We start from the raw sequence: 11,038 nt of genomic DNA, 5'->3' as shown, positions 1-11,038 counted from the left end.
CCACCACCATTTTTCAGCAAGGGGAAACTGATACACATGATGCTCCAGGTGCTTTAATTAGAGCAGCTCTTGGAGCCACTCTAATTAAAGCGCCCCCACACCCCACTCCCAAAGCATGTCTATAAAAGCCTCATGAGTTTGGAGAGTCTCCGAAGCAAGAAATGCTTTTCTGATCTCAGAAACTACAATGATAGAGCCATAAGCATTTTCGCTTCGCATTTATTTCCTTTTGTTTTAGTAGATCTTCATCTTTTCCTAATGTAGTTGTTTGGTTTTTTGTTTGTTTTTTATCAAAGATCCTTTGGTCTAAGACTGGTTAGAGAATCAGACAGAAAAACTGATTAAGTTCCACATACATCTGGCACCTTTAGTGACAGTGGATGTAATAGATAACCATAAAAAATGCAAGTAACTACCAGCAAGATGCAGTTCTATTCCTCCACGTCATTTTATGTTCCAACAAACAAATGAGTTAAGTTTGGAAGATACAGAGGTCCTCAAAGAATTCTAAGCAGGGATATGGTTACTGAAACTTCCATAGTGGGCAACCTTCTGTTGGAAAAAGTAAGTCATTTGGAACAATTTCTTCCTATGCATTTGTACAGAACCACACAACTTAATCTAGATCCAGGGCTACAGGCATTGGGTATAAAAAGTAACAAAGCTTAGTTAAGTGAACAAAGGCACTTTCTAACATGAATATCTGGCATGCAAATGACCCCCTGTGATCAGTTAGAACAAGATCAAATATTCCTTCTGAATTTCTTAGGAGACTGACTACATAAATTTTTACTTCCTTTCAGTTCTTGCATCCACTCAGTTGGATTTTATCCAGGTCAATGCATGAACCAAAGCTGGTTTCCATTCAGACGAAACAAAAAATCAGAAATTGATTATTTCATTTTAATTAGTGATCTATCAGAAGGTTGGAAGCCTCTGTAAAATGATAGTTTCTTGATTATAACACAAACTAGCAGAGCAGCATGAATCAAATGAAATAGAACAGGTGGTTTAAAATTCACAAACAATTAACCGCTTCTCTCTACAGTTTTGGTCATTCCAAAAGCCATTTGGATATATTTCCACGCAGTCCTCATTGCCTCTATCATTATTTGGTTCTCTCGGTGCCCAGTTGGAGTAGATAATGACTTGGACATTCCAATACCTGAACCGCCCCTCCATCTGGATGTCATTTATTCCTAGAAACACCTTTTTGGTGTACACAGCAGCAATTTGCTGGACAGCAGAGTTCTCCGCTGAATCTTGAGGGGAAGCTAGCTTGCCACAAGCTTGAGAACACATTTGTTTTACACTGATGAAATCACCTTGATAGCCACTGGTCACAAATACCTTTTCACCCACAATTCTGCCATTTGGGAACAGTGTCACTAGAAGACAAAAAGAGATCTTAGAGGTAAAGCTCTAGCTATGGTTGACTTTATGAAGTCCATATATTTATAGGGCCAGGTGGTGGAACTTAGTATATCTCCATTGACTTCAATGGAGATATAACAGTTTATACCAGTTAATCATCTAAAATATGGAATCCTCGGCAAACTATACTGACCTTTATAGCTACAAATAGATACTACCTTGAAAATAATATTTTTTTCTGACAGACCCAGGACTTTGGCACCCAGTCCTACTTTCTTAGTGTGATGTACCTTAAACAGCTGATCTTTAGGACCCATTGAACATGACAGCTTTGAGAACCAAGTACAATTTATGGGTTTTTTTCAGGTTCTGAACTTTGTGTATGTGACTGTCAAAGTGCAAACTCCATTTTGATTTTAAGGCTGTTCTTGCCTTCCTATGGTTTTCTTACCTCTTTATAAGACTGAAGTTCCAAGGGCTGCTGGCACAGTACTAATAATAGTGGGTCATTAAAGATGGTCATCTCTTCAAATATAAATCATCCTACACAATGAGCTGGCTCCTACTGAGGTAAACTTATTTGTAAGAAGAGTGATTGCCTTGGCAACAAAGTCAACTCACAGGGGCCTTTGATTCATTGACAAAGCCAATCAGAGAGTAATCAGATAGAGAGTTAGGAAGTTTATAAAACACCAAGAGCAGAAAAGGCAGAGAGAAATCCTAGTTTCTTGAACACAGGTGAGCTCCCAGAGAATGAGGAACTAGATTCAGGAACACTGTGTTAGAAGGATTATTGTTTTCCAAAGATATGCAGTTTCTTGTGAAGTTTAAGTTAAAAACAAAGGGTGAAGTAAGAAACTGTTTGCCCAGTTTGCTGTCATGTACCCATGTACTTGATTCTGTCACATGCCCCACAAAAAGGCAAGATGAAACTGAAAGGGGTCACATCCTTGGTGGGATTCTGAGAAAGTATCTGTTTAAGCTACAGTAGGAATCAGGGCTGGAGCCTTTGCACAGAGCCCCAGTAAAGCATCCAGATCTCAGATGGGGTGGGAGCCAGACAAAAACTTTGTCTTTGGAAGTGCACTGAAATAGCTCAAGACAGAAGACTACAGAAGTTTAAACCTGTGGCACGCACAGGTGCCACAAGTGGCATGGTCAGCTTTTGAGTGTGGCACATGGTAGACCCAGGAGAGGACAGTCAGTGCAGCAGCAGATAGGGCAGGAAGCAGAAAGCAAAGCAGCAAATTATGCAGGGAACTAAGGGATCCAAGTGGCACTTGAGGAGAGTACGGGCCTAATTTGTGGTGCACCTGTCAAAAAGGTTGGCCCCCCCTTGACCTTCACAGTGGCTGGAATGCCTAACAGCAAGCTGGTTAAAGAGGTAGTCTGTGCCATATTCTGGCACATTTTAAAGCACATCTTATTTTTCAGGTTTCAAACAGCATAGCCTCTGTGTGCCAGAATGACACCACCAACCCTCCTCTCACTTACATTCTCAAACTGTCCATCTGAAGTGAGATTTTATGTTGTGTATCCCGGCAGGGCTTATAGCAGAAATGCCAAAGCATGGCAAGGAACAGTTATTCTCACTTTATTTCTATTTAGGAGCAGAAGCACAATATTATCATGTCATTATATGAGTGTGCTTTGGTGAGATTTCCAGGTTTGCAGTATTGATGAGGTAGATATACAGTACTTATCCAAACTGATTTCCTAAACTTGGTAGATTTACCTATTGCTATTCAAGATGGGTTTCTTAGAAGGTATTTTTAATGAATATGATGGCTATACTTTTAGTTAGGAGTCTTAAGGATATTTAGCTAGGGAACAGACATCTTTGAAAGATTACTAAAATTGTAAGCCAGCATGGTCAGGGCAGTATGGAACAGCAAGTGCCTAAAAACTGCAGAGTATATTGCTGTCTCAGTAGCTCTTCAGAAGATAAGATGAAACCTTTAAAACTTTTACAGCCTGTTATTTAGGAGCTTACAGGTAGAGCTGAAATTACAGAGACATTCATCAGGGCCTTCTCAGTGAAGGTTATGCCTGCAGACATCAGTCTAAATTGAGACTATCACACACATTAGAGTGCTCCAACAGCTATAATTTGCTTTGGATGGCATTTTTGCTGTTAGGACAGGAAAAATGAATGCTACTCAAGACAACACAATATATAAACTTCTGATTCTTCTGTGACAATGCACAAACTATGCATTCATTGGTTAAAATGGGTGGAAATGTACTGGTAAAAATGTTTCCCCTTTGCACCCCTTTTAAATACAAATAGAACATAAGGCTACAACGCATCATTTTTCTTTTCCAAGGAAAATATTATTACACCCCTTTTTTAATAAGCTACCCCACTTTTTTCACCCTTATGAGACCAGACATAGTTTTCCACTCCAGCTTTGTTATATTGCTCATACATTTTTTTAGAGGATGGATTGTATTTTAATACAGAAACTAGGTAAAGCACCTCATTCCCATTTCTCCTCAGATATATCAGAAAAAGGTTACATTTATGTTTAGCTGACTTTAAAATTATGCAGGAACCAGAAATAAGTAAATAAGGAGGAACCCACATTTTGTGACCAGCTAGATTTCCACAAAACAGTGTGCTCCAGGGACCACAAACTCAGAACTTCTGGTTTCATGGTTGTAGCAATCCTAGCTCATACAACTAACACATTTTGTCAGAGGCATGACTTGCAGAGGATTCTAGCGTGTGTAAATAATTATCTTTAGTTCTGGTTTATCCAAAGTTATACTGACTTAACTAAAGATGTATTTTTGTTAGTAAAGATGAACAAAACCACTCTCTGATGGAGGAAAGTAGAACTCAAAAGGCTTAAAGTGGTCAGACTTACCTTTTTTGTATTTGGAGAAGCTTCTCTCTAGAGCTCTCAACTGCCTTTCCAAATAAAGCACTTGTCTTTCAAGATGTTTATGAAAAAGATGAATTATTATCATTAGTAAACTAAAGAATCATAGAGTCAATGCACAGTGGACCTGGCAACATTTTGATGTTTATGGACCTACTACATCGGAAACTCATTTCTGCTCTAGGTTTCCTTAATATTATCTAAATGTCGAAAGACTAGTTTTGTTATGTGAAGAATTGCAGAGTATTTGGCTGTGTCTATCTGTACCTTAAAGGAAGTATCAGTACTGTTCACTCATATTTTTAAGGACCATACAGGTTTATATCAAATGATGTAGTATGTTCATGCAGTGCTTAGTGAATTATTTCTAAAACTTTTAGACTTTTAGTGGTCAAATTAATTTTACAGTTCTTTTACAACCCACCAGGTGAATGGGATTCACAAAAACTGATTTCCTGACATTGGAGGCAAGAAACTGTCAGAGGTGCCCGGGTGGGGACATTATCCCCCTGGCCCAGCAGCAGGGAGCTTCCAGCTCTCAGTCCCCAATCACAATCATGGAGCAGGCTTGGGACCTTGTTCCCAGCCCCTGCTCTGCAATCATGGAGCTGGGGCTGGGAACAGGCTGGAAGCTTGTTCCCAGTCCCAGCTCCATGAACACAATTGCGATTGTAGAGCAGGGGCTGGGAGCTCCCTGTATGGGAGCAGTTCCCCATCCAGCCTATAGCTGGCTGGGGACTGTCCTGTATCGGGCAGTCCCCATCCAGCTCCGGGTTGCATGTGCAGACTTCCCCGTGCAGCCTGGGGCTGGCCAGGAACTGTCCCAGTCAGGTGCAAGTTTCAGCCACATGCCCTGATTGGGTGATTGAGGCACAGGGCTTGGAAAGAACTGCAGGGGAGAGGCAGGTCCCAGGTCCCTGCCCCGATCCACCGGTGAGGCAGCTAGCTGCTAGCTGCCCCACTGGAAGATCAGGACAGGTGGCTGGGATCTGCCCCTCCCCTGCAGCTCTTTCCATGCCCCATACCCATGCCAGCCTCTGGACTAGCACCCAGGGGGAGTTTGGAGCTTGCCCTGGTGGTGGAAGGGGCCCATTGCAGGGCTGCAGGGAATTGGGTGCAAATTTTCTCCCTAATCTGTGCATGTGTAGATGCCTGCTGAAAACCCCTTACTTCACAGTACCTTACACCGGAGTAAATTTGGGCCGGAGTAAATGCATGTGTAAACGCCCCCGGTAAGCTTCATGAGATTGGAGCTGGGGGAGGAAGAAGCTCCCCAGCCTGTTCCTCCCCAGATCTACACTTGGGGAACTGGCTCCATGTCATGGAGCTCAGGCTGGGAGACCCTTATCTCCTAGCTTGAGCCCTGTAGTCATGGGGCTTGGAGATCCTTATCTCCCAGCAGCAGCTCAATGACTGTGGGGCTGCTGCTGGGAGACGTTTATCTCCCAGCCTGAGCCCCGCGGTTGCAGCTTTCCCAGCCCAAACCCCACAACTGTGGGGCTTAGGTTGGGAGACAAGCATCTACCAGTAAGAGGACCCACAGTTGCAGAGCTGCCACTGGCAGATAAGGGTCTCCCAGCCCCTGCTCCCTGATCACAATCTAGGAGCAGGGGGCTTGGAGCTCCCTGCTTCTGGGACAGGGGGACATAGCTTCAGCACAGGCTCCTGTGGTGGAGCCCACCCTGGCAACAGGCAGCTCCCAGGGGCAAGGAGCCATCTTCCACCCCCTGGTGGATGGCTGACCAGGAGCAGATGCCCCACCAGCCAAGGCAGTGTCTACATGTGCGCTGCTGCGGAGTAAATTAGTTTACTTTAATATAATAGGCGGCACGTGTAGACATGAAACATTTACTGTGCAGTTAATTAGTCTACTATGCCATAAACGTCTCATGTAGACATGCCAATGGAGTAACTAAGTGTCACTCTACAAGTTGTTTCATGTGAAAAGTCACTTGAGTTTCCTTTGGGTATAGAAAGAAAAGCCTTTGAACATAAAAATACCTTGTTTCACTTACCCAAAAATCTAGCAGATATCTTCATTCCACTTTTGGCTTGTGAACTTGTATCTTCTTTTGGCATAGGAAAACCAAGTTTCCCTTCGGGGTTCTGTAAACTTTTTGTTCCTTGTAAACCTACTAGTAAATTAAAGAACATAGTAACGCATAGAACAAGACAATTTACAGGTGGATTTCTAATTTCTTGCATAAAATAATTGGCATTGGCATCAAGCCAGTTTTCCTGTAAAAATTCTGGAGTGCTTTCCTAACATTAATTAATCTTGCCTTTCTACTGTTTTGCACATGTTCTAAGTAAAGAAACCAAGGTTGAGAAGACAACCAAAATCACCTGATCTAAAATGGGATCTGGACTTCCTTATACACAGGACCCTGCTCTAGCAAATGGATAACAAGCTCTCACGTATTTTTACCTACCTGAACACAAGAATGAGAGCCAAGAGCCCCTGAGTTTCACAGTTATAATGGAAGCTGCTGCTGATCTTGGAAAAAAGCAGACACTACCACGGGTTGTGTCCCAGTTTCTTCATTTGTAAAATATTAGTCCACTTAAACCATAGGCATGCCTTCAGGACTGATAAATATTTATGAAGCACTATATATAAAAGGTAGGTATTCTAATTAAGATTTTGATTTACATAGGCTTTGGCATTTATTTGTGATTCTCTTTCTGAATTCCAAGTGCATAAGAATCCATGAATGTTTTAAAATGGGATATAATTCCACCATATAATAGCATCTAATATTTTTCAATAATGAACATGAGATATGCGTGTTAAATTTTCATTGAAATGACTTGACTAATTTTCACATCATATATTCACTACAGGTAAACAAAAATGCACTGGATCTAATTAACGTCTCGCATATTGAAGCATCCTGTAATATGGATGAAATGTAGGTGGTAATACGGATTGAGATTCTTGTTTAACCACAACAAAACAGGGAAGTGAGTTTAATAGGAATGCTCCCCTTTGGACTTCTATCCACTAATTGAATGGATCCTTCTAATCTGTAATCCAAGCCTGTCCATATCACTTACCTCTACTTCTTTTTGCTTCCTTCTCAACTGAACTTTTGTTCCCTTTCGGTTCAATGTATGTTGTGCTCCTTGGCAGATCCTGAAAACTTGTGGTTTCTTCCAGTCCTAGCATTTAAGGGAATGAAACAGAAAACAGAGAGGTGCAGTTTTCAGGGGTTTATTATTATTTTCTTTGACTCAGGATGAGAATAAATCTGAGCTTTACTATTTTCCTGACAATAAATTTGCTATGACTGAGTGGTACACATGTGACTGAGTGATGAACGGAGACATCAGCCATATGAATAATTTGAAGTCTAGCATCTAGAAAATTAAAGTTAAGGAAAATTACACATTTCTGTTAGAAATAGGGTGTTAGAAATATTCAAGTCTCATTTGAATAATCTATTTTTGATGGGATACTTTGACAGTGAGTGACTATGCAATGAAATAAGATTGGTACTTTCCTACTCCCATGGTAGCACTGCCCTAGGGCTGTAGACAATTACAGCTTCTTATAGTTCTTCCAGCTTCTTAGAGTCCTCACTCCCTGAGAGGGTTCCTGAAAGTCATGAGGGTCCCACATAGACCAGGGGATCCAGTGCTTTCAGACTCCCAGAAAACAATCCTGTGAGTGAGCCACAGTCTTGGAAGCAAGAGATTTCCTGGAGCCAAGGACAGTCAACCTGACAGGAATATGGAAAGGCAGGTGACTTTGGGAGCAGCTGGGTCCCTAGCAGCTCACCATAAATCAAAGCAGGGCTCTATGGGAACCCTTTCTTTGATCTGCTAAATATTAATTGAAGATGGTTTGAAGGAAACATTTTGTTCTTACTGACTTGCCCTTTTGTGATGAACATTTTGATCTATTTTCTTCTTCTTATTGCATATTAAATAGATAATTCTACACACTTTTTATACACTTACCTAAGCATATGTGTGACAGGATGATAGAGAAAGAAAAGTCATTGGAAGTGCTATCATGACTAAATGCATGCAAGAGAATGCACATGGGTGGAGGTCATGGGGTTATTTTTAACAGATCTTTTCATTAGTCCCACAACAGAGACAGCAAATGCCAATGAAGTGTTAAGGACACTCTGTGGAAAGAACAAGGGGAAAGAGGTGGACTCCCATTTATCAACTTAAACTAGTTCAAGGAAGGAAGATAACTCAAACCATATGCCTTACTGAACCACACAAACCATGCAAAACAAATAGCAAATGTTCAGAGATCAGCCTGAAAATAAAATAAAGAAAAAGCATCTCTTCACACAAACTTCTGTAAACAGTTGCAAAGAATAAGCTAATGTTGTATGTAAAAATTACAGCATATTCAGATAAATTGCAGACAGAAATACTTTGGCTAAATTATTCATGGCAAATAACGTGACCAGTTCTTTTATACAGTGTTGCATAAAAACATTTTATAACTAAACTCCAGAACTTGCAATGAAATACATCATTAATGAATGAATAAGTAATCTTTAAAAATAAACTTATTTCTGGATAAATACTTGTTGGACAGTGAACTGCTACCTTTGATATGTATTGATATATTGGTATATTGATAGTGATACGTTGAGATATATATATATACAGGGACAGAGAAAGAGAGAGAGAGAGAGAGAGAGCTGTTACTTTTGATATATATTCTGGGATTTATAAAAGGAATTGTGGAGTTCTGTAACATTTGCAAACTACAGAGCAATATTCTACAATATGCCCTGAGGGAAGCCTTGCTAAATAGAATTGACCTAAGCTAAGAGACAGGTAAAAATAAAACATTCTTTTATTTTAGGGAATGATTTGAAATGTTTATGATTATAGATACTCTGAAATCATAAGCATGAGAGCCAAGTTATTAGCCTCATTTTATTGAGGAAATCTCACTCAGTTCAATCACTCTATAATCATCTGAGTGGTCTTGCTGAACTCAAAATGTCACTGTATAAATTAGTGTTCCTCCACCTATGCAAAAGTTTCATCTGGTCTCAGCTGTTTATTTGTGATAAACATTTACATTTCCTCTTTTTGACGTTCTAGCCTTCTTTCCTTTCTGTATATTTTGGGTAAAGAAAATGTAGACAATTTTCATAAACATGTTTTCTCTTTTTTTAACAAATGGTGGAACTGGACTCCATTTGGTTTATTTATACATTTGACTGAGGAAAGGGGAAAACTGCATTTTATAGAAGAGTTTTTTCAATTGGTAAGAACTTTCAATCTAGTAATGATCTCTACATAAGTTTCTACAAAGTACTAGCTATGCCTGAGACATTCAAGCCTATATTACCAGGTTTCATTTTGATATTTATCACTATTGGCAGGTTAAGCTCAGGCATTAAATAATTAAAAAAAACACAAACCAAACAACTCCTTATAAAGATACAGATTTTGCATACTTTTTCAAGTTTAAAGATCCACTGTACTCACAACCCTTTTGCTAGAAATTGAGCAGAGGTACATAGTTTGCCACGAGCGTCCTTTTAGTAATGAGCAGTTAAAAACAATCAGCAGTGAGATAGATGTGTGAAAACTAAACAGGAGCTTAGGTAATAAGTACTTTTTTACCTGGATGTTTCTTTTCCCCTTTAGGACCTTCCTTCCCATCTTCTGTGAGTGATCTATTCTGAGCAGGTCGACATACACCTAGTGCACATGCATTTGGATCTAGGTTTTTGCCAACCTGAGTTGGATTTGCTACAGCCATAGTCACCAGGAATATTCCCATAACTATAGTGCTCAAACTTGGAAGCAGCAGCATTGTTCAATTGTCTGACCTGTGAAAGAACACTGACAGAATTACCCTGAGAACCTTTTATAAATCATTTATTTTGCCTGTTATGATATACAGAGCATGAGGCTCATGGGCAACACTATATTACATTTACAACAGTTGTTTATTAAGCTCTTGGTTTGTCCTTTATACAACCAAACAAAATATGAAACAAACCAGCTAAACTTAAGTATCCCACTGTCAAATATTTTGCATATGCTCTGTTTCTGGTCCTGCTTTTCGTTCCATGTGGATGAATGCTGCAGTGCTGCCCCACTGAAGCAAACTGTACTCTATTGGGTAAAATTAGGAGGGCCAGGGCTGTCATCTTAAAGATTTACATAAACAATTGTTTTATAGGTCTTTCTCCTGCATCAACCAGCACAGGGGGTGCTGCTGAGCACATTGTACTTTTTCAAATAACAGCATACTACCCCTAGTTGCACTCTGTATATCACTTAAGTGTACTGGGGTGGCCGCTATGAAGCTTCTAACATGCAACTGCCCTTTACCACTGGCTGTACTAAAAGTCAGAATAGTGCCCTTAATATACACCTTACTTTTTAAATCAAGGGTTGATTGTTTGGGAAATGGAGTTATCCCACTGCACTTTTTGGGTCACAATATATAAATAGTCTATGTGTATCTCAGCTTAGAGTTCTCTGGATGTCCTCTCAGTTAGTGTCAGCAAAATGTCAAGCGAAATTTATTGGGTTTGGTGAATTCTAAAGTCACTGCATTAACAGCCAAGTTACAGACTGCATACCTTAGTGTTTGGCACCCAAAAAAACTAAGAAATATTACAGAGGTTCTATGTAATGTACATACATTCACCCAAACAAAAGTCTCAACAAATTCAAAAGATTATTAGAACAATTCAAATGATTACTTAAGCACTCTTGAGTGTGAAAAAACAACAGCAGCTAAAAATCAACTTCAACAATACAAAATTAATTTAATAAGA

The 11,038-nt window shown here is 39.9% G+C and overlaps 1 protein-coding gene across 1 annotated transcript; it reads right to left on the bottom strand.

The window, feature by feature from the left end:
* Positions 1 to 889: 889 nt before the first annotated feature.
* LOC109285592 (pulmonary surfactant-associated protein D-like) lies at positions 890 to 5,121 on the bottom strand. The gene is made up of 2 exons (XM_019497068.2): positions 4,245 to 5,121; positions 890 to 1,388 (listed from the first exon to the last, which is right to left on the bottom strand). The coding sequence occupies exons 1-2, from the start codon at positions 4,345 to 4,347 to the stop codon at positions 1,012 to 1,014; spliced, it is 480 nt and encodes a 159-aa protein (XP_019352613.1). The 5' UTR covers positions 4,348 to 5,121; the 3' UTR covers positions 890 to 1,011.
* Positions 5,122 to 11,038: the final 5,917 nt, after the last annotated feature.

The sequence above is a fragment of the Alligator mississippiensis genome, chromosome 6, assembly GCF_030867095.1.
Source record: "Alligator mississippiensis isolate rAllMis1 chromosome 6, rAllMis1, whole genome shotgun sequence".
NCBI lineage: Eukaryota > Metazoa > Chordata > Crocodylia > Alligatoridae > Alligator > Alligator mississippiensis.
Note: the sequence above shows the minus strand (reverse complement) of the source record. Positions and strands in the feature narration are given on the sequence as shown.